Here is a 23923-nt window from a genome sequence, read left to right as displayed (position 1 = left end):
AATACAATGCAAAACATGAGGGGATCGAGGGCCCTGCTCTTTCGAGCTTACAATCTAGGAGGAAGGGGGTGGTGGCACAGGAGGAGATAGCTGTGGGGGATGGAGTGGTAGGAAGAGTGGAGGAGGTCGGCAAGTTAGCAGGGGGTGGGGTAGGCTTCCCTGAAGAGATGGGTTTTCAGGGTGCGCCTAAAGGAGAGGAGAGTAGGTGATAATCTGATGGGTTGGGGCAGGGAGTTCCAGAGGATGGGTGACACCCTGGAGAAGTCCTGGAGGCGGGCATGGGAGGAGGAGACCAGGGAACTAGAGAGAAGGAGGTCTTGTGAGGAGCGGAGTGTGCGTGCTGGGCGGTACTTGGATATTAGGTCAGTGATGTAGTTCGGGGCAGTATGGTGGACAGCTTTGTACGTCAGCGTTAGGATTTTGAATTTGATCCGTTGCGCAATGGGAAGCCAGTGGAGGGATTGGCAGAGGGGGGTGGCGGAGACAGAGTGGTTGGAAAGGTGAATGAGTCTGGCAGCCGTATTCAGGATGGACTGAAGCGGGGATAGCCAGCGGCGAGGCAGGCCAGTGAGGAGGGAGTTGCAGTAGTCGAGTCGTGATATGATGAGGGAGTGGATGAGCTGTTTAGTGGTTTCTGGGGTTAGGAACGTGCGGATTTTGGCGACGTTGCGGAGGTGGAGTCTGCACGAGTTTGTTAAAAATTGGACTTGGGGCTGGAAGGATAGGTTGGAGTCCAGAATGACACCCAGTACTCTGGCCTGCAGGGCGGGTTTGATGGTAGCGTTGTTGGATGTGACGGAGAAATCAATGGGGGGTGGTGTCCGGGCTGGGGGGAAGACAAGAAACTTGGTTTTGGAGAGGTTCAATTTAAGGAAGTGGAGCGACATCCAGTCTGATATGTCGCTCAGTAGGTGTGTGATTCGGGCTGAGACCAAGGGGGTGAGGTGGGGGGTTGAGAGATAGATTTGTGTGTCGTCGGCATAGAGGTGGTAGTTGAAGCCGTGAGAGTGTATGAGTTGGCCAAGGGAGGAGGTATAGATGGAGAAGAGAAGGGGCCCGAGGACAGAGCCTTGAGGGACCCCAACAGAGAGGGGGAGTGAGGGGGAGGTGGTAGCATTATAGGTAACGCTGAAGGAGCGTTGTGACAGGTAGGATGAGAGCCAGGAGAGAGCAGAATCTCTGAGGCCGAGGGAGTGTAGTTTTTTGAGGAGGAGGGGGTGGTCGACTGTGTCGAAGGCCGCAGAGAGGTCAAGGAGTAGGAGCACTGAATAGTGGCCATTAGCTTTGGCGGTTAGCAGGTCGTTGGAGAGTTTGAGTGAGGCAGTTTCGGTGGAGTGTAGGGGACGGAAGCCGGACTGTAGGGGATCGAGGAGGTTGTTGTCGTTGAGGTGAGAGCATAGGCGGGTGTAGACGAGGCGCTCGAGGAGTTTAGATGTAAATGGGAGCAGGGAGATGGGTCTGAGGTTGTTTGGGTCATTGGGGTCCAGGGAGGGCTTTTTAAGTATGGGGGTGATGTGTGCATGTTTCAGAGGGGAGGGGAAAGTGCCTGAGGAGAGGGAGAGATTGAAGATGTGGGTGAGGGAGCGTAGGATGGAGGAGGAGGAAGGTCGTAGGAGTTGTGAGGGGATAGGGTCGAGGGGGCAGGTGGTGAGGCGGGCATCAGAGAGGATCTTGGAGACTTCCTCGATGGTAGTAAGGTCAAAGGTGCGGAGTGTGGGGGGAGCTTCAGTATGAGGAATGTAGGGTGGGGTGGAAGAGGAGGTCAGAGCAGTGGTGGGGCCGTGGGAGAGGGGTGATGAGGGGGTAGCTGAGTGAGGGTGAAGGGGGTTAGAGAGAGTTTGAGCAGCGACGAAGTCCCTGCGGGTTATGTCGAGGGGGAGGGGGGATAAGGGGGTAGCTGTGTGAGAGGGGACGGGTTGAGAGGGCGTGTGAGTTGCGGCAATGTCCTTGCGAATTATGTCAATCTTGTTTTTGAAGTGATTGGCAATCTCAAGGGCGGTGAGTGAGGTGCTGGGTGGAGGTGGGGGTGGAGAGAGTAGAGAGTTGAAGGCAGAGAAGAGTCGGCGAGGATTGGAGGAGAGGGCCTTGATGAGGGTCAAGAAGTAGGCCTGTTTGGCAGCATGGAGGGAGGAGGTGTAGGTGCGGAAGGCAGATTTATAGCGGGTGAAGGCTTGTTGGGATTTGGTTTTGCGCCATAGTCGCTCTAGGGCACGACTTTGTCGTTTGAGGGTTTTGGTGTGATCAGTCTGCCAGGGCTGGAGTGGTCGGGGTCTGATGTTGCGTGTGGTTAAAGGCGCTAGTGAGTCAAGGGCTGTTGAGAGCGCATTGTTGTAGGCGGTCAAAGCCAAGTCGGGGCAGGACAGGGGGAGGATGCGGTCGTGGAGTTGGTCAGCTGCAGAGTGGAGGGAGGCAGGGTTAAGGTTGCGGAGGTTATGGCTAGTAGTAGTGTGACATTTGGAGGGGTAGTCTTTAACCTCCTAGTTGGGCACTACAGAACAATTAACACTTTTTGTTTGATTCTTTATTGGAGGGCTCCGGGACTGAGAAAGCTACAATTGTAATCCACATTCTCGGACTATTCTTGTTTAGTACAGTAATTTTGTGTATGCACCCTCCTTGTTTGGAATTGTGCTTGCCGATGCTCATATATGTCTATAAATCCTTGAATAAAAATTTATTGAAACAGAAAGATACAGAGGGCAGTTATTATATCCAGTTCTCATTGGACATTAGATCTCAGTGACTGCTAATCAGTTAACATTGACCAACTTGCGGTTTAATGGATGAGGTTACACAAAGCTTGATGTTCACTAAGATACAGTAAGCAGAAGCCTTATAAAACGTACCATGAATTAATGGAATGAAGAAAGGAAGCAGGGAAAATCAAGTTGCAGAAGTACTCTGTAAAAGCCGGAAACAGGAAAGTGAATGAATGCCTATAGTATACAACTAGATTCCATCTGTAATCTTTATTTTTAGTTTGCAGTCAGATTCCACCAAGGTCTTTACAGTAAAAAGAAATATAAATACAAAGCATAAGCCATGTTCACACATAAAAAAATGGGCTTTTGCTTTGCAGTACTGACACTCTCCAAACACTTTTCAAAAACAATGCCTATTCTTTACATCAACAACAATGGTCTAGTACTGATTTAAAGTTAATAGCATATTTGCAATACTACAAGCCTTGTCATCTTGTTTTCAATCCTGCCTGCAATGTTTGGCAGGCATTGGCAACTCAGAAAGCTTGCCAAACGCCTCAATTTCCGTCTATAAAAAAGGTACTGCAAATGTATTCTAAACATCCCTATAGCATTTAGGAAGTATTTGCAGAGTGCTAGGACAAGACTCTGGAAATGATTTGGGATGTGATTTAGAAGTAATTGTTTTCCTTTCAAAAAACCAAAAGGCATTCTGACAGCTTCATATAATGCATTTGAACTCTTCTGAAAAGCATCTACAACAATCCTGCAATGTGAAGTAGCGCTATACGCATTTCAAAAACATTTTAAATGTAGTTTACCTCAACCAACATGTGAATGCAAGTGCACTGTCTTAACATAGATTGACTATCAACTGGAACAGTATGAGGCTTTGAGATGAATACAAAATGTTAAACAAAATGCTGACATCATCCTCAAAGATGTTCTCACAAACTGCACAGTTAAACCCAAACATATGATGAAAAAATGCATAGGTAGAAGTTACCTTCAAGAAAGCCACATATCAAACCATTGAATAGATACAGGCAACTGACATTATATGCAAATATCAACACGTCAAGTAAAACTGAGCTTGGCCTATCCCATTTTTGCTTATCATTGTTGCGTTAGTGATAAGCAAATCCATTGACACAGAGGAAGTCTCAGAGGCAAGATCAACATTTACAAGAAAGATGTAAGTACTGAATATTTTGCATGCAGTTTTTACATCTTCAATTTTCATCTTATATGAACTATAAAATTGCAGGGTGTGTCAGTGCAGAAAAATGCACACTACAAGACTCAGGAAAATTGGCCATACTTTGTCATAAAGCTTAAATTCAAGATCAAAATAAATTTGCAGGAACATCTCCTATGATCACCTGTCAACAATGTCAAAATCTTACTGTTCCCAGACTTCTCAGTGGAGGTCCAGCACCAGAGGGTGAAGTTCCTTGACATTAAAAAGCTTGGAGTACATTATGCCATGCTATACCCAGCCAACTTAGAATACTACTAATGGAGAAATATTTTTCTTCAACAACCCAACACAGCTATGCATTGGTTGGATTGATTGGAATGCAGCTTTGAAGAACCCTCCACGACATGATCCTCCTATTCCCTATAGAGTACAGTGTTAAGTAAGTATTAATGCTACAAGGTGGTCTGTTGTACGAAAAGTGCAGAATATGCCTTGCAGTTATATTAGATTGCTAGTTAGTTACTCCTTTCTTACTAACTGCCAATACCCAGCTTAACAAATCTTTATTGCCTAAAGGGCTAGATATCCCCCCCCCCCAACCATCCATATTAATGATCTTGCATGGAAAACCCTCTGCTCTGATCCTGCTAGATGAGGACACAATGTAGGCCCTGTTGGCCTGTTTTGTGTAACTTGCAACTTCTTCTCTCTTAGTTCACAGGCAGGACTTTTCCACAACTTTTTTTTACTATACAAACTATTTTAGAGGCTTGTCGCTCTACAATGCAGTAGCTATAAATTACTTATGAACTTTGGGACTTACTTGCTTGGTGATAGTTCACATTATTGCACTGTTTTGATGGCATCTGCTATTAGTATTTGCCATATTCTGAAAGGATATATCCTATGTTTGTACTACGACACCTTCCACCATAACGTGTAGATGTTTGTTCTTGCTCTCCTGGAATGTCAGGGAGTTGGGAGACAAGATCAAATGCATGGCAGTCTTTGCAACTTTTAATAAATTTAAGGCTGGCTACACATTATACAATTTTCTTTTACAATTTTCCTTTAAATTTACCAAAACCATACAATATGAGGTCACACCTAAACACTTTCAAATTGTATGCAATCAGGCAGGCCCTTGCACTACATAGTTGAAAGTAAATCTAAAGGAAATTGAACAAGAACATTGTATAATGTATAGCCAGCTTAAGCCATCACCAGTGTGTGTGACTACAGGAAATGCATCTGCAACCTGACTCTTTACATTTGCTTTGCTGCCACTTATATCATACACAATACCACTCCACATATTCATCTTTCTCTAGAGTGAGCATATTAATCTCTCATATGGTCCAGTTTACATATTTACAAGGACAAATTCATGAGGGCAGTAGATATGTGTTTCTTTTATGTAAGCTCAATGGTTTTATTTGCATAGCGGCTAATAATGATGTCCCTCCACAGTTCTCTACTGAGGTCCTCAAATGCCTGGCACAATTTATAGCTCTTTATCCTGACATCCCATTATTGGCGATGGGCAACTATAACAATTATTTAGACCTCCCTTGCTGGAAAAACTATCCCCTACTAATAGAGCTACTGTGCCGATTACATGCCTGACAGCTTTTGCCAGTTTCATAGCTGAACTTGGCCTCAGAGATGCATGGAGGGACAAAAACAAGGAAAATAAATGCTATTCATGTTACTTTTCTACCCACAGAGGTCTGTCATGTATAGATATGGGACTAGGCAATTCCGCTATTATGCCTTTTATAGAACACTCAGCATATGAACCTAGACTCTTATCGGACCATTCTCCCTTCTGGGTACACCTCTGTATCTCTGGCCCTGGAAGGGCTCCCTATGGAAGGTCAATCCATTTTGGCTGACACTGTTTCCAGAGCATGATCAGATTCCGGAGGAACTGTCAACCTTCCTAAAGTGGAATGACGGCAAGGCCTCAGCAGTTGTGGTGTGGGATGCCCTCAAGGCACATTTGTGAGGTTTGATCATTAATGAAATCTCTTCTGCCAAATGAACATCTAGGACCTCGGAAGAGTCAGTTAGGCAGGAGGTCCAGCAGGCAAAAGCTCATTTTGTAGCTGACCCCAGCCCAACTAACCAGAAAAGCTGGCTAGAATTTTAGAAACTGTGCAACTCAATAGTTAAGGACTATTGTGAATAAAAAATGCTACTTTCTGCAGCAAAAATATTTTGAGGAGGCAAGACTAAAGAACGCCTCTTATTGATGGTGGGAAAAACGCAAGAAGAGGTCTCCTCTATTGATGCTATACACTATGCTATTGGTGCATTACAGACCTCACATCCGGCAATACTCCATATATTTCAGCAATGTTATACTGCCCTATACTGACCCTTAATTAAATATCCTTAACACAATTTATGGAAGGCTGTTTGCTTCCCACAGTTGCAGAGACTGACCTGGCTATGCATAATTCTCCCATAACGTTGGAGGAGATCTCTCTGGCGCTTGCAGTTGCTTCAAATAATAAACCACCAGGCAAGGATGGCTTGTCCTTGGAACTATATGGTAGATACAGAGAGGTCCTATTACCTGCATTATTGAAGGTGTTCCACAAAGCAGTTGATTCAGGTGCCTGTCCCCTACCATGAATGAAGTTATTATAACTGTTTTGACCAAGCAGGGGAAAGATAAACAATTACCGGACTCCTATCTCCCCAGCCACCTGTTGAACACAGATATTAAGTATTGGCACGCATCCTGACTCTAGACTATCTAGTTATACCCAGATTGGTGCAGAGTGACCAATCTGGGTTTATCCATTTAAGATCCACAGCCAATAACATGCAATGCCTATTCTGAAACCTTTAGATCCCTGTAGAAAACCCCAGAAACAGAGCCATTCTCTCAGTAGATGCTGCCAAAGCATTTGACAGCATTAAATGGTTATACTTATGGGAACTTCTATCGAGGTTTGGGCTGGCTACTCAGTTTATCGACTGGGTTTGCATTCTATATGCTGCTCCCATGTGGATTAACAATGACCTGACACTTTCCTACTGTGGACCCTAATCAAGATATTGTGGGCTCTACAGCTTCTCTATATCTTTCACAATTCACATATTTGGCTTCCTAGGAAATAGTTCACATGCATAGAAACCCAATTCAAAATATTGATATGAAAAAAACAACAGGCCAGGATCAGTTTAACAGCTCTACTATATGGTAAAGACTCCAGGGGACTGGCGGTCCCTAATCCCAGAATGTATTTTTTAGCTGCCCAATTACAACAGTTGACTGGCTGGGATCTAGCTGGCAATGCCAACTAATTTCATCTCCAAGCCCTGATCTTACAGTGCTATCTCAAATGGAGATGAGTCTCCCTATCTTGCCCTACCAATATCCAGCATACCAAAAAAAGCTTACTGAGTGTCAAATAATTTCCTGCACCTCACTTTGGCACAACCCAAACTACATCAAATTAACTAAATTTAAGGGGTTCCAGGATTGGCATATGAGGAGGAGTGATATTCTTATTCCAAATATATTCAGGTCAGTTACTGAAATATTTTGAACATCTGCAATCTGAATTTGATCTCTCCAACCGGCAGTTCTATAAGTATCTTCAGCTATTACATTTGCTGCAGGTGCAATCTCACTTTTCAGACCTTAAGGTAGCAGACCATAAAGTTATACAGGGTATTACACAAGCTGTCCACAAAAAAAAAAAAAAAAAAGGTATGATTTCCCACATAAAAGCAGGCAGCATCCAACTCATTACTAGTTTTAAATACAGAGCACAATGGGAAGTGGATGGTGGGGAGATTAGAGGCAATAGAAGGGAGGCTACTTAGGTTCTATGCAACGGATTTCTCTGTCAGTATCTCACAAACTTATCCAACTGTTTATTCTTCACTGAGTCTACAAAGCTCTGCATAGGTTGTTTAAATGGGGTAGAAGGGATTCGCTGTTATATCCCAAATGTAATACTCATACTGGTAAATGTATCTATATGCTATGGCTCTGTCCAAAACTGACCAGGTAATGGTCCAATATTCTGGATACTGTATCATCAGTTGCACTGTGCACTATCCGCAAAACCTATTGGTGTGTCTACTGGGTGCATTAGATGAAGAGATACCAAGGGAAGTTACTATTGTATCTGGCTAGAAAACGTATATGAAGCATTGGATGTTACCCAACCCTTCCAGGAAGTTACAATGGCTTGACCTAGTTAACGCACTCCTGCTACAAGAGTAAATAATATACCATCACCATAACGCAAACTGCAAATTCTTGAAAGTCTGACAGGGTTGTTTAGACATTCCAGGTCTGACTCCACCTCAAATGATTATGGATAGCTTGCTGTATGTGTGACTGTGCCTTATGGAACTCTGCCATCATCTGAAATACTAAAATCTAATCTAATCTAAAAAGCAACAATTTTCAAGACATAGTCTGGAGTAAATCTATACCAGGTTAAAACATGTCCTTGTTACTTGATGTTGTGGAAGTAGAAGTATAACTTTCCTACATAAGTAATGTTAACTGTCACATAGCATTCTTTGAACTTGGTGCCAAGATGTAAGTGTTATCCTCCTTCCCTTTATGATGACTGAATGTATGCTACAATCTGTGCTGTATGTATCTTGTACCGATCTAATTTTTTCCAATAAAACGTTTTACATTAAAAAAAGCTCGCTGAGAGGCTGAACCAAGTGCCGATCCAATCTTCTGGGTGGATCCTGATCTTATGGTTAGGATTTTATCAGAGACTGGACCAGCTCTGCGGCTTCTGTAGGCTGAAAAGCATCACAGGAGTGCAGAACTAAATGGACTCCTGTGATCCATAGAAGAAATATAACCAAAATAGCTTTGGCTATACCTCTCCTCTGATCTATCTACTGCTATATGTGCTCCTACTTGGGAGAAGTTAAGTTATAGTGTTAGGACCACAGTTCACTGGGGTGCCTTGATGTGACTACTGTGGCTTACACACATATTTGCAAAATGTGTGTACCTAAACCCCTTGTTTTTAATGTGAACTGTTCGACAGGGTCAATTTGGTTTGATGCAGGCTAGCCAGTAAACGAGCTGGGAATGTTTGTTTGCTTTTGATGTGTGTAGCCCTTCCATGTGCTTCTTACTGCAAAGGCTAGTTATAGGTTGGGGTGGTTGCCATTTGTTTGTAAGTTGCTACCTGAACAGAAATTAAGAGGATCCTTTTTCCAGTGACAACTTTTTAATAGATTGTACGCCCCTTGAGGGTCAGGGACTGGTGTGAATGTACATAATATATGTAAAGCGCTGTGTAAATTGACAGCGCTGTAAAATTACCTGAAATAAATAATAAATAAGAGAGTATTTCCCTCACTTTGAGAGTTTTTTTCTCACTCTCTGTTGTGAGAACAGCACAGAATGTTAAGGAAAATCTCCTCAAGGGAATACAGATGACAAAAAAACAGCCAGGGGTTTTTTCTCTACTTTAGCCTGCAAATATGTGGGTCTTGAACAATTCAAGCATCCAACATTATTACAAATAATAGCCTGGGAACATCTTGCTAATCTTGCATATTCTAAAACAGGATATCACTTTAGAATGCAGGCATTGCTGATAAGAGAGTGAGAGTGACATGCATTTAATTATACCCAGATTCCCCATTTCAGATAGAAATGAGGTAGCTCAAAGATCACACTGTTAATGACCCTTAACTGGACCACCCACTTGATCACCACCTAAGAAAAGAAATCTGTCAGAAACACCGGTTCACACCACATGCATTCCAGTGCTTTTTCTTTTTTTTCATTAAAAATGCAGGGGCAGTAGGTTACATGGACTCCGATGGCAAAGTTCACATCATTAACAAAATAAAAATATAATTCTGTGCTTGGATTAAACCATGTGATAAGAGCAGCTAGCACAGGTGAAAGATACATAACCTCAAATACCATAATACAAAAGGTGCGGCGCTAAAATGAAATAATCTAAACTATAATAGAACTTCCTCCACAAAATGCCATGCTCAAATAAATGTCCACAATAAACCAACAAAAAAAAGTCCGTGCTCAATAAATGTCCATAATAGTGAATGTGTTTCCAACCATTTAAGGAGAAGAAGAAGAGACCCACTTTTCCAATGAGGCTGAAGAAAAAGTGTAGAAATCCAAACATCTAGTGGCAACCACAGGTAAGTAAGAACCCTTACCGGGGGAGCTGTTGGGCTTTCAACCTAATGAAAAGCCAAAACGTGCTTTCGGACTCAAGCCCAAATAAATCTGAGCCAGATGACGAAACTCCAATCCTGCGGTACCACCTTGAGCTTCACATTCCACCTATTACCTTCCAGCTCACACACCATCTTGACATATGGAGTCCAGTCAAATGCATCCGGATCCTTCTTCAGCCGCTTCTCTACCTCTGCTTGTTTTTTCTCAACAAATTCAGAAGCAATGATATTGTTGAAAGCTTCACATGCAGAGAGAAGCTGATAAATTGTAGGTCCAGTTCCAAAGTCATATTGTAGGTCCCCTTTAACACAGTTTTTTTGTGATGTGTCCCTTGTGCTGCTGTGTTCTGATTTAGCAGAAATCTTTCTCCTCAGATGCACTCGGCGCTGCTTCCGTCCAGCGATTTATATGTGCATGGGCAGGAGAGGAAGAGGTTAAAAGCCAACAACATACTCAGGAAACAGAAAATGATAAGAATATAAAAACTGTTCTCTAAATGCTTGAAAACTGCCTATTATCATTTGCTAATTGCTCTGATAATTTGAGGAGCTGGAGGTGGAGAAAGAAAACACAAATAAAAATATGGGAATTAAAATTAAAAAAAAAAAGACAGGTTTCCTGATTACAGTGGTTCTTTCTTCAAAGTTAACTTCCCTGGGTCCATTAAAAAGCCATTTTGATGTGATGTCTACTTATTTGAAGTCTGGTGCAGTAAGACTTTTTTGTACCAGAAATCCATAAAGCATTGCTCAGAGCTATCTTTTGGGCATCGTTCTCTAAAGCGGAGTGGGTTGTGCACATAAGCAGTTGTTTGTTGGATAAATATGCACACTTCTAGCTAATGACACACTGTGCAAAGTTGCATTTTCCCTATAGAAACAAGTCAGCATAGACTGGGTAAAAATGTACTTGTCTATTGCTTAAGAACATACAAAATTGTTAGTAGGGTTAAATTGCTAGCTGTGTTTTTTTAAAATAATACTTTTCCTCAGTGTCTGAAATCACATTATTATGCGGTTTCATATGTACAATTAGTGAGCCAGCGCTTTCCCCATCATTCACCTGACAATATTTTTACAGCTCTGTAACTATACATCTACACAGTGAAGTTTTTGTAAGGAAATAATTTTCAAAACCCTTGCCAGTGTGAAATTAATTCATATGCAAACTCCAATAAATAATTCAGGATTATATAGAGAAATGTACTAGAAAATGCATTTATCGCTTCTCCTGTCCCTATCCAACCCTAGACCTAATACATTCTTAATCAGTGAATGGGATTTTGAGAAATAAATAACAGTTACAGCATTTATATATAGGTTTGGGCATATATGACCAGAGTGCAGACTTACCGGGAAATGGCAAAAAGCTATTTACTGTGCAGTATACTAGACATACTCACAGTCAAAGGTTCTACTACTACCTATAATAAATAAATAAAATTGTGATATGGTGCCCAATTGCCCATGGGACTTTGAATGAATTATAATATTGAGTAGATTATACAGTATATAAAATGTCAGTTTATTGAACATAACATGAAAATCTCCTAGATTTAAACAACAAGCTGATTAGTTATATCGGACATACATCAGGGTACACACTGTGTTGATATAATTAATCCAGAAATATATATTTCCACATAGCCAAATTACTAAAAAGGAGAGCATCATAAACACTTGATGCATTTCGTGAATGTATCTTCACTGCTTCAGAGGTGAATGCCACAGGTAAAAAATTTGTAAGCGAGAAAACAAGGTTTCAGAATATATTTTAACACTCCTTAATAAGAGAAGAGATTTTTAATGTTGCTCAAATACTGTCATTGATTGATGAAGGAGAGTACTTACAAACCAACTTGATAAAATGATCATTGTTGTGGCAGCATGATGCCCACCACAGGGTGTCTGGCCCTGGAGTTGTGGAAAGGGCCCATGACACCCCAACAGGACAACCTAAGAGCGGCACAGGGAGGTATAAAGAGAGAGTTTGAAAACCCAAAGTCCCACGTGTGAGACAAGAAAGTGAAGTAGAGCAGAATTATATAATCCCTATGTACAAGAGACTACCAATGAGTACTACCCAAAGAAAGAAAAACTGTTTGAATATCCTGTACATGAAAGTAACAAAGTAGGCAAAATGAGGTAGCTCCGTGGTATAAAAATATTGATATTATTAATAAAAAATTAGCCAAAGATCAGCAAAAATAGAGAAATTGAAAGAAAAAAGCAAAAATACCTCCATTAGGTTTTTACTTTGACCTTTGGCAACCCTGCACATGTGCCCAAAGATGGCATAGTCAAGGTCCTGAACCTATGGTTTGTCTGCATCGGCACGTGTATAGATGTATCGCAGGGCTCTGGGCAGAATCCTTCGGTACATCTGCAAATGTACCTGACATTCAAAAATGGCAGCACCGATGAAGTGGGGTGGGGCCAGCAGTAGGCGGAGTAAAACTCATCTTTAAAGAAGATGTCTGTAAAATGTATTAATTCAATAGTTTATTAAAACAAGAATCCAGGAAGTGAGAGGGACAGCTTGCCTTTTCCCCTTACTTTCTGGATTAACACAGAGTACCAGGGACAGTTGTGGCTCTTGGAAGATAGGAAACTAATCATAGACACTGCACCTAAATACTCCACGCACAGCCTCTACTGCACTGATACACACTACTATACTTGCTGCCAATGCAATGACGTGCACTACCCCACTTGCCACCATTGCACCAAAGGCATCACCCCACTCTCTGCCATTTCAATGGCGAACACTACCACACAAGCTGCTGCACTACCCCATTTGCCATCAGAGCCAGGGGCAGACTGACCATTTGGAAACTCGGGCACTGCCCGAGGGCCCGGGGTCAGTAGGGGGCCCCATGAGATGCCCCTGATACCTTTTTCATAGGCTTCTTTGAGTTTGGGCAAGGACACAGGGGCCCCATGATCCCCTATTGCCCGGGGGCCCCATGAGTTGTCAGTTCGCCCCTGATCAGAGTACTCTGTTGTGATGCATTAAAGGGTGCACATCAGTACATTATTTGTTGTGTGTTAACGCGGGTTGTGTTGTGGTATTGGGCTGGAGTAGCCAGGGCTCAAGAGGGAAAAATGACAATGAGAAAAATCCTCAGGTGAACAGCAGGATAAACAATGATAGTTGGTGTTGCTCAACCACTTGCCTACTGGGCACCCCCTTCCTGCCCAGGCCAATATTCAGCTTTCAGCGCTGTTGCACTTTGAATGACAATTGCGTGGTCATTCAACACTGTACCCATATGACATTTTTATCATTTTTTCACACAAATAAAGCTTTCTTTTGGTGGTATTTAATCACCATTGGGTTTTTTATTTTTTTGCACTATAAACAAAAAAGCGCAAACATTTTGAAAAAAAAAAAAAAAAGGTTTTCTTTGTTTCTATTATAGAATTTTGCAAACAGGTAATTTTTTCCTTTACTGATGTGCATTGATGAGACTGCACTGATGGGCACAGATGAAGCAGCACTGATGAGGCAGCACTGGTCGGCATTGATGAGGAGGTACTGATGATGCTGCACTGATATACGGCTCTGATGGGTACTGATAGGTAGTACTGATGGGCACTGATGAGGAGGATGATGATGCTGCACGGATATGTGGCACTGATAGGCAGCAATGATGGGCACTGATAGGCAGCACTGATGGGCACTAATAGGCAGCACTGAAAGGTGGCACGGACGAACACAGATTGGCAGCATTGCTGGGCAACACTGCAGGGCGCTGATGGGCAGCTCTGCTGAGCGCTGATGGGCAGCACTGCTAAGCACTTTTGAGGCTGCACTGATAACACAGGTCTGTGACTAAAAAGCTGTTTGGATATTTTCATCTAATTTCCATGTATTTTGGTGTGCTGAAAACAAATAAAATATTGAAAAAACTTCTAGACGTCATGATTTGCCACAAAATGCAAAATTGTCTTCAAATGTATCGATTTTTTGGTATTTTTTTATATATTATGGGTTTTTAACCAAATTTAAAGTCCAAATTACTATTAATTAATTCACATAAGTGCATTTAAGATATAAAATGCCAAAGCAACCTTAAAGGGGTTGTCCGAGTTATGTAAAAAAAAAATATAGCACTGTAAATCTGATGGTCAGCAATATATACATAAGCTAAGCAAGTTTTAGGGGAAAAAAAATTCTATTTCCTCATTTCCCTAGTTCTCTGCTGGCCCTTTGTTGCTATTTGCAGGTAAACAATCTCTGCCCCTCCCCCCCTGCAAAGGGGGTGAATACAAGTGCTGCTCTGAGTGACATGTCTGACTACTGGGATACTCAGCAGCATGCTGTATGTGTAAGCCTCAGCCCTGAGTCTGTGCTTCTAATGGTAGAAGGGGTTAATCTTTCCTGAAAAATCCAGTGGGTGGGATACCAAATACCCTTGTTTTCTGTGTCTATGGGACAATTGAGACCGACAAAAATCACTGGACCAAGAAGAGTTGTCAGCCGAGGGTGCTGAGAGTCAGTGAAAAAAATGTCCTCCAAGAAACTTTGGTACCTTCTCATAAAGTTATTCTACCACCTCTCCACATAAAATTGGGATTGATGAAGCAATTCGTAAAATCACTTCCAAGAGATGGAGAATGCTTTAAATACTTGGTTACCAAGTTTCCAGGCCTGTTGGAGGCAAAATTGAAGGAAGGTGTGTTCGTCGGACCAGACATTAGAAGGCTTATAGTTGATCAAGAGTTTGTCAATACCATGACGGATCCTCAAAAAGAAGGGTGGATTGCATTTAAAGAAGTCGTACAGAAATGTTTAGGTAATAACAAAGATCCTCACTACAAAAAGATCGGACGAATGCTGAAAGCATTTCAAGCTTTAGGTTGCCTGATGAGTTTGAAAGTGCATTTCCACCAGTCCCACCTTGACTACTTTCCTGAAAATGTGGGAGCTGTGAGTGAGGAACAAGGTGAATGATTCCACCAAGACATTAAAGAGATGGAAAGGAGATACCATGGAAAATGGAGCATTACAATGATGGCAGACTACTGTTGGATGCTTCAGAGAGACATTCCAGATGCTACTCACAAGCGTAAATGCACCAAGAGGAGCCTCACAGGGAAGAAGAATCGAGTTTAGTGTGTGTAGGTGAGTTCATTTCAGTTCAAAAAAGGATTTTCATGAAAAAATTGTAATAAAACTTTAATTTTATAAGTCTATTTCCATTTATTTTGAGGTATTGCCTTATTTAACACAGTTACCTAAATTGTCAGGAAACATGATGTCCTATGACAAAATGGAGGTCATTTTCGGATTCAGGGCACCAAAAAACATAAACATTACGTGGAATAACCACATTTTTTTTGCAGACCTGTGCAATCAGTGCCATGATTATCAGTGCAGATGTCTCCTTTGACAGTTGTCAGTTATTGGCAGTACTTTCCTCATGCTGTGACAGTGTGAGGAAAGTACTGCCGATAACCAGCAAATGTATTTACATGGTGAGCAGCTGTGTTTGGACACAGCTGATCACATAGTAAAAGGCTGCTGTGATTGGCCTTTTACCATGTCCTGTGTTCAGCTGTGTCCGTAGCGATTACAGACAGAGCCGGGTGCGTGCTGCTGGGGGCACACGGGGGGGGGGGGGGCGTTCTGGGAGGACATCATATGACGTCCTCCTAGAACTGGATGACCACGCTGCAGCCATCATTTGGCTATAGTGTGGTAAGAAAGTGGTTAGAGTGTTTCAAACCCAAAATCAAAAGTACAACATATTCTACCTTTTTGCAATCGTTGGATGTAGTAGCTGCAATAGTATTCTAATACATTTTCCTTTGTTTTGCTAGTAACACATTTACTGACATAGAGTGACAATGCTCACTTGCATATTGTATCTATGGACGAGTAGCTTTATCACACTAGAATAGGAAGTGTTTTAGGACTCTAGAACATGTCCCCTCTCCTCATCTCCATAACACAGGTGGGGAGTATTTTGTAGTTCACAGGGTTGACCAGGGCAGGGCTGATAAAAATGCTTGGGATGCCACTAGAGTACAGGACAGTACTGCATTTCTGTAGGATCAGTAGGTATATTTTTTGCACTGAAGCTAAGGCCAAAAGGTTTATCACTATGTAACCACACCCCTTAAAAACCACAACAAAACTCTGCCATTCCTGCAAATGACTATGGCACTATAAATGTCATGTTTTGATTTACTATAGTCTTTTGGCATATTTGAGGTACACAGGATTCAGAGACAATTGGATTATGCTGCTGTCAGCAGGAGGATTTGGACACCGTCAAACAAAAAACGGTGAACAGCCTAGTATACCCCTCCCAAAGCAATACTGGGAACACGTTTATAGACAAAGACGTATGGGACCTGTGTCCCTTAATAAGTAAAAAAAATCCAAAACGATTCCAGGTGATGGCCTTACAGATCTGTGGAGCAGTAGCTGAAAGATGAATAGCATGTTAGGCATTTACAAACCTAGAAGAGTGCACCTTGACAGGAAAGGGTGGAACCTTATCCTTAATGCCTTAAGCTTGGCTGACAACCTGTCTGAGCCACCAAGAAATGGTGGAGAGAAAAGATGGCTCCCATTTATGGAAGACAGTCTTTCTAATGGAATCAACTGATGCAAAATAAACATGCGCAGCACATACTACATCCATGCAATGAGGAGAGATCATCTGCTGATACACTGGAGCTGTACAGAAGAATGGAAGAACAATTGTCCTAGTTGAGAAGAAAAGTGGAAACCACCTTGGGAAGGAAGGAGTCTCAACAACACTTTGCCGTTAGGTTCTGTAGAACCAAAAATGTCTCTTTAAAAGACAAAGCTTATGGTAGTTATCATGACCAACTATTGATCCAGGCCTGGTTGTAAAACTGTGAAGATTGGTCCAATGGAGTATTTCCTGGGATGAAGGTTTCTTTCCTCACACCAAGCATAGTAAGCATTCTATTTGCAAAGGTAGGCTACGTGGAAAATAGACCTAGATTTTAACATCATGGGAATGACAGATTAGGGGATACATGTGTCCCTCAAGACTTGGGCTTTAACAGTCATACAGGTAAAGCCATTGACTGTAGAGCAGGATGATAAACTGGTCCTTGAGACAGAAGGTCCTTATGAATTAGAGCATCTGCAAGAAGTCTGATCAGGCTGGAGTACCACATCCAACTGGGCCTATCTGAAGCTATATATATATATATCATCGGAATTACCTGCATCCTGATCCTGCAGAGCAGGCAAAGAAGTAGTTTCAGGGGTTAAAGGCATAGGTTAGGTTGTACTAATCCCACAGAGCTACTAGATTATTTACTGCTTCCACCAGAGAATCTCTGTAACTGTAAACAAACCTTGCTTGCTTACTAGGGGGGTCCACATCCAGCATCCCGTACTTGTGCCACAAACACCTCTTGGTAAGGAGACCATTCCCTTAGATCCAGGTGCTGCTGGCTAAGGAAGTCTGCCTTAAAATTTTGGGGATTTGGAAGATCAAGGTTTCACGTTGAATTGGGTACCTGGTTTGAGTTTGTTTTTTTAAGTTGAGCTATGAATGTAATGGAACTCTTCCTGGCCAAACACTTTTTGCATGCCTGTTCCACAGCACAACATGATCAGTAACAGGGGACTCATATGAAACATAAGACAGCAGATATCCACCTAATATCACCCAGGGGCTGGGTGGAGATTGTGCTGACTTCACCCACGCCTCTCTGCAGTGATGTTTATGACTTACATGCTCATTTGTCTTTGAAGTTTGTAAGTGTTTTTTTATGCATCTTAATAAACCATTTGTATGTTATCACACTATCTGGATTATTATCCTTTTTGACCGAGCAGCGGATCACAATAAGGGAGGAAGAGAAGAGGAGAGATACCGAAATCCAGTGGTGCATTTTGGTTTTGTGCTGCCCTAGGCAAGACTAAAATCAGACACCCCCCGCATCTAAATTTGTCCCACCCCTTCCTGTTTAAGATTCACCCCTTCATCTGCAAACTCCACCCTTCCTCTTTAGGCTTCACTTTTTCCTATTAGAGCTCCACCTTTTATTCCATTATCAGTGTCATTTGGAGGAATAATGCCCCATCACTGGTTATAATGGAAGGAATAGTGTCCCATCATTGGTTTCGGTGGGAGGAATAGTGTCCCATCATTGGTGTCAGTGGGAGGAATAGTGCCCCATCATTGGTGTCAGTTGGAGAAATAGTGTCCCATCATTGGTGTCAGTGGGAGGAATAGTGCCCCATCATTGGTGTCAGTGGAAGGAATAGTGCCCCATCATTGGTGTCAGTGGGAGGAATAGTGCCCCATCATTGGTGTCAGTGGGAGGAATAGTGCCCCATCATTGGTGTCAGAGGGAGGAATAGTGCCCCATCATTGGTGTCAGAGGGAGGAATAGTGCCCCATCATTGGTGTCAGAGGGAGGAATAGTGCCCCATCATTGGTGTCAGTGGGAGGAATAGTGCCCCATCATTAGTGTCAGTGTGGGAGGAATAGTGCCCCATCATTAGTGTCAGTGTGGGAGGAATAGTGCCCCATCATTAGTGTCAATGTGGGAGGAATAGTGCCCCATCATTGCTGTCAGTGGGAGGAATAGTGCCCCATCATTGGTGTCAGAGGGAGGAATAGTGCCCCATCATTGGTGTCAGAGGGAGGAATAATGCCCCATCACTGGTTATAATGGAAGGAATAGTGTCCCATCATTGGTTTCGGTGGGAGGAATAGTGTCCCATCATTGGTGTCAGTGGGAGGAATAGTGCCCCATCATTGGTGTCAGTTGGAGAAATAGTGTCCTATCATTGGTGTCAGTGGGAGGAATAGTGCCCCATCATTGGTGTCAGTGGAAGGAATAGTGCCCCATCATTGGTGTCAGTGGGAGGAATAGTGCCCCATCATTGGTGTCAGTGGGAGGAATAGTGCCCCATCATTGGTGTCAGAGGGAGGAATAGTGCCCCATCATTGGTGTCAGAGGGAGGAATAGTGCCCCATCATTGGTGTCAGTGGGAGGAATAGTGCCCCATCATTAGTGTCAGTGTGGGAGGAATAGTGCCCCATCATTAGTGTCAGTGTGGGAGGAATAGTGCCCCATCATTAGTGTCAATGTGGGAGGAATAGTGCCCCATCATTGCTGTCAGTGGGAGGAATAGTGCCCCATCATTGGTGTCAGAGGGAGGAATAGTGCCCCATCATTGGTGTCAGTGGGAGGAATAGTGCCCCATCATTAGTGTCAGTGTGGGAGGAATAGTGCCCCATCATTAGTGTCAGTGTGGGAGGAATAGTGCCCCATCATTAGTGTCAGTGTGGGAGGAATAGTGCCCCATCATTAGTGTCAGTGTGGGAGGAATAGTGCCCCATCATTAGTGTCAGTGTGGGAGGAATAGTAACCCATCATTTGGGTCAGTGTGGGAGGAACAGTGCCCCATCATTGGTGTCCGTGGGAAGAATTGTGCCCCATCATTGGTGTCAATGGAAGGAATTGTTCCCCATCATTGGTGTCAGTGGGAGGAATAGTGCCCCATCATTAATGTCAGTGTGGAAGGAATAGTGCCCCATCATTGGTGTCAGTGGGAGGAATAATGCCCATCATTGGTGTCAGTGGGAGGAATAGGGCCCCATCATTGGTGTCAGTGGGAGGAATAGGGTCCCATTATTAGTGTCAGTGTGGAAGGAATAGTGCCCCATCATTGGTGTCAGTGGGAGGAATAGTGCCCTATCATTGGTGTCAGTGACGAGGATGAGGAGCTTGCAGAGGGAGGGACAGGCTGCAATAGGCTACCTAGTGATCTCGGGGGTGTGGCCAGATGAGAGGGGCGGCATGTCATCCCGCCCACATCATGATCCATAATCATCCACACGGGAAATAAAGACACCGGACGCTCTCTCTACCCCTCCTCCAGCAGCGCCTTCGTGTACCAGATCGAAGTGGGACTGTCAAGGAATGCGGTCAGGTTCAGAGACCAGTTGCTACAGCAGTGTAAGGCTTACCTGAAACCAGCAGGATAGGTACACCAGCAGATCACCCTGGAATGACACAGGCTCACCTGAGGTGCGGGGTCTAAGTGTTCACTGGTCTTCACCAGAGCTCCTAATGGTGGAGATGGATTTGGCTGCGTGTGAATACCAGGTCGTAGTCTCGGGATCACCCCACCAGGGAAAGGGGAAGCTGGAAACCAATAGCGGATCAATCAGTTCAGGGATAAGACAGGAGCGGAGTCAGTCACAAGCCAAGGGTCGGTCACAAATCATAGTAGATAGGATGAGGCAAAATCGTAGTCAGTAACAAGCCAGAGGTCGGTAGCAAAGATGTAGACGGCAGCAGGACAGAGAAGCGAAATATTGACTGGAAGGCACAATAATCTGGCAAGGAGGAAGTGCATGGACATGGCTTTTATAGGAAGTTCATGGGAGGAGCAAGGAGTTCAAGGTACAAGAGAAAACAAGGGGCAAGGCAGGCTTATCCAATAGATAAGGCAGAGTGTTGTCCAGCATCCCAGGTAGCTCACTGTCTCTCACTGCAGAAGGCCCAGGTTCAATCCCAGGCTCTGACAGTACTCCCCTCCTCACAGGAAGTCCCCTGGACATCTTAGGACCAGGTTTGTGGGGAAACCTCTGGTGAAATTCTCTTGTTAATCTAGTAGCATGGACATTTTCCTCAGGCTCCCAAGAATCTTCTTGCCCATATCCTTCTCATTGAACAAGATATTGCAATTTTCCTCTAAACCTCTTAGAGTCAAGAATCTTCTCCACCACATATTCTTCTTCGCCCTGTACCTCAACAGGTGGAGGAGGTGGAAGAATTCATCCAGAGAAAGGATTTTCATGATATGGTTTGAAAAGTGATACATGAAAAACAGGGTGAATTTTCATACAGTCAGGAAGTTTTAAGCGAAAGGTGACTGGGTTGATCTGAGCAGAAATCTGGAAAGGTCCCACAAACTTTTGGCCCAACTTTGCAGATGGAACATGAACCTTCAGATTTTTGGTAGATAGCCAAACCTTGTCGCCCACATGAAAAGTAGGAAGTGATCTGTGATGACTGTCGGCAGCCCTTTTATAACTTTCCTGAGCCTCCCCCAAGGTCTCGATCAACTTCGCCTGAATCTCCTGCAATGCAGTTAATCTGTTGGCAACAGCAGGAATTTGAGTTGTGATAGGGAGATCCGGAATAAAAACTGGATGATACCCCATATTGAGGAAAAAGGGGCTTTGGGAAGTGGAGCTATGTTTAGCATTGTTATAGGCAAACTCTGCTGTAGGTAGATAGTCCACCCAGTCATCCTGAAGATAACTGATAAAACACTGAAGGTACTGTTCCAAAGTTTGATTGGTCCTCTCAGTCTGACCATTAGACTGTGGATGAAAAGCAGAGGACAGGTTAACGGTTACCCCTAAAGCTGAACAAAAGCTTTTCCAAAATTTTTATGTAAACTGTACTCCTCTATCAGATACCACATCATCAGGAATTCCATGTTATTTAAATACATCTCGAACCATCAACTCTGCAGTTTGTTCAGCAGACGGTACCCCCTTAATAGGTATGAAATGAGCCATTTTAGTAAGGCGGTCAACGACTACAAAGATAGTAGTCATTTCTCTTGAGGGAGGTAATTTGACTATAAAGTCCATAGAAAATGACCCCCAAGGTCATGATGGAACAGGAAGTGGTTGGAGCAACCCCAAAGGAGAAGCTCGGGGTGTCTTATGACGTGCGCACGTCAGACAAGAGGCCACGTAGCGTTTGATATCCTTCTTATAACTAGGCCACCAGAAGGAACGTGACAGAAGGTCATCTGTTTTTGAAATCCCAAAGTGTCCCGCCAGTTTGGAGTCATGAACTAATTTGAGAACTTCCACCCGAGCCGACTCAGGTACATACAGACGATGTGCTAGAGTCCAAAAGCCGTTCTTGTACTCAAGGTTAATGTCTCTAGGAGGATCACTGAGAAGTGGGTCATTCTCATACCCCTCTTTGAGAAGACTCAAGAATGTCTTTGCACTTGTGGCCCCTAGGAAGTTATTTTGGGTTAGGATTGAACATTCGGAGTTACCCTCCTGGGGAGGCTCAGACAGCATCCTTGATAAGGCATCAGCCTTACCATTCCTCGATCCAGGTCGATATGATAAAATTGAATTTAGAAAAGAATAACGATCAACGTGCTTGTCTAGAAGACAATCTCTTGGCCGAGTGAATAAATTCCAGATTCGTATGGTCAGTGAGAACAGTTACAGGGTGATTAGCCCCTTCTAGCAGATGCCTCCATTCAGAAAAGGCTTCCTTAATTGCCAGTAGCTCTTTATTCCCAATGTCGTAATTCCTTTCGGCTGAGGACATCAAACGAGAAAAGTAGGCACAAGGATGAAGCTGCATTTTTTCATCACTTCGCTGAGACAGGATAGCTTCCACGGCAGAATTGGAAGCATCCACTTCCACTATAAAGGGCAGTTCACGATCGGGATGTACCAAAATTGGTGCAGAAGTGGAAAAGGTTTTCAGCTTTTCAAACGCAGCCTGTGCCTCAGAGGTCCACACGAAGGGTACCCCTTTCTTTGTCAGCTGAGTAATTGGAGCTATCACTTTAGAAAAATTTCTTATAAATTTCCTGTAGAAATTGGCAAACCTGACAAAACGTTGAATTTCCTTAACATTTCCAGATGCTGACCAATCTACCACTGCTTTGATCTTCTCGGGATCCATGCTCACTCCCTCTGGAGAAATTATATAGCCTAAGAACTGGATCTGGGTTTGTTCAAACTCACATTTCTCCAATTTAATGTAAAGTCTATTTTTCCTTAATCTTTCAAAGACAGTGCAAACATGTTTGTGGTGCTCCTCCCAATTATTGGAAAAGATAAGGATATCATCCAGATAGGCAATTACAAATCGATCCAGCAGATCATGAAAAACATAGTTGATAAAATGCTGAAACGTTGCGTGGGCGTTGCAAAGTCCAAACGGCATCACCAAGGATTCAAAATGCCCATACCTGGTTCTGAAGGCGGTTTTCAATTCGTCTCCTTGACAAATGCGGACAAGGTTATATGCCCCTCGTAAATCAAGTTTTGTAAAGATCTTGGCAGAACGAAGTCTTTCCAACATTTCAGAGATCATGGGTAATGGATAGCGGTTTTTAATAGTGATTTTATTCATGTCTCTGTAGTCAATGCATGGACGCAATGTGGAGTCTCTCTTTTCAATGAAGAACAGGGCTGCTCATGCAGGAGAAGTTGAGTGTCTAATCCTAATCCTTCTCCAAATTCTCATCGATCCACACCCTGAGTACTTTTAATTCAGGTTCCAACAGATTGAAAAGGCGGCCAAAAGGTATTTCTGCCCCTGGGAGCAGCTCAATGGGGCAATCATATGGGCGAAGAGGGGGTAATTGATCTGCATTTTTCTTGTCACAGACATCCCGAAACTCATGGTAATGTGGGGGCAAATTGTCATATGACTGGATAGCCACTATATCACTTTGCGCTTCCTTGGTCGGTGACGAACTTGGTCGGCAAGGTTTTTTGCAATATTTTCCACAGTGATGGGGGACGTAAAATCTATAGTTTGTGCTCCCCAGTTGATGGAAGGATTGTGAGTAGAGAACCAAAGAATGCCCAGGATGATGGGAAACTTGGGTGACGTAATCAGCTGAAAGCTGATGGTCTCACAATGGTCAGCCTCAAACAACAGTACCAGGGGAACCGTTTTATGGGTAACAGGTCCTGAAGATAAGGGTGACCCATCAACTCTATATCCATAAAGTTCCCCCCAGCCCCGGAGTTCAGCATAGCTGAGCAGGGGATTTCACAGCCCTCAA

General features: G+C 43.3%; 2 protein-coding genes across 11 annotated transcripts in view; both read right to left on the bottom strand.

Annotated features, from left to right (window-relative positions):
• Window positions 1–22187, bottom strand: part of LOC149445640 (uncharacterized) — a 33644-nt gene extending 11457 nt beyond the window's left edge. The window contains exons 1-2 of the mRNA XM_089653510.1: window positions 21825–22187; window positions 21131–21464 (exon numbers count right to left, since the gene is read on the bottom strand). Of these exons, the coding sequence (XP_089509636.1) occupies window positions 21131–21464; window positions 21825–22187 (697 nt within the window). The remainder of the gene's footprint in view (window positions 1–21130; window positions 21465–21824) is intronic.
• The window catches only part of TSPAN4 (tetraspanin 4), a 1204586-nt gene that overhangs the window by 695891 nt on the left and 484772 nt on the right, over window positions 1–23923 (bottom strand). The window contains exon 1 of one of the 10 annotated variants that reach the window (XM_089653569.1): window positions 20156–20174. The exons of the other annotated variants lie outside the window; for them this stretch is intronic. The gene's annotated coding sequence lies outside the window, so the exon portion shown is untranslated. Of the gene's footprint in view, window positions 1–20155; window positions 20175–23923 lie in introns of those variants that run through there. 10 annotated transcript variants of the gene reach the window in all.

Source organism: Staurois parvus, unplaced genomic scaffold (assembly GCF_062004578.1).
Source record: "Staurois parvus isolate SC_StPar_1 unplaced genomic scaffold, SC_StPar_1.0 ptg000715l, whole genome shotgun sequence".
In the NCBI taxonomy this organism is placed as follows: domain Eukaryota; kingdom Metazoa; phylum Chordata; class Amphibia; order Anura; family Ranidae; genus Staurois; species Staurois parvus.
This window is presented reverse-complemented; position numbering and strand designations above follow the sequence as displayed.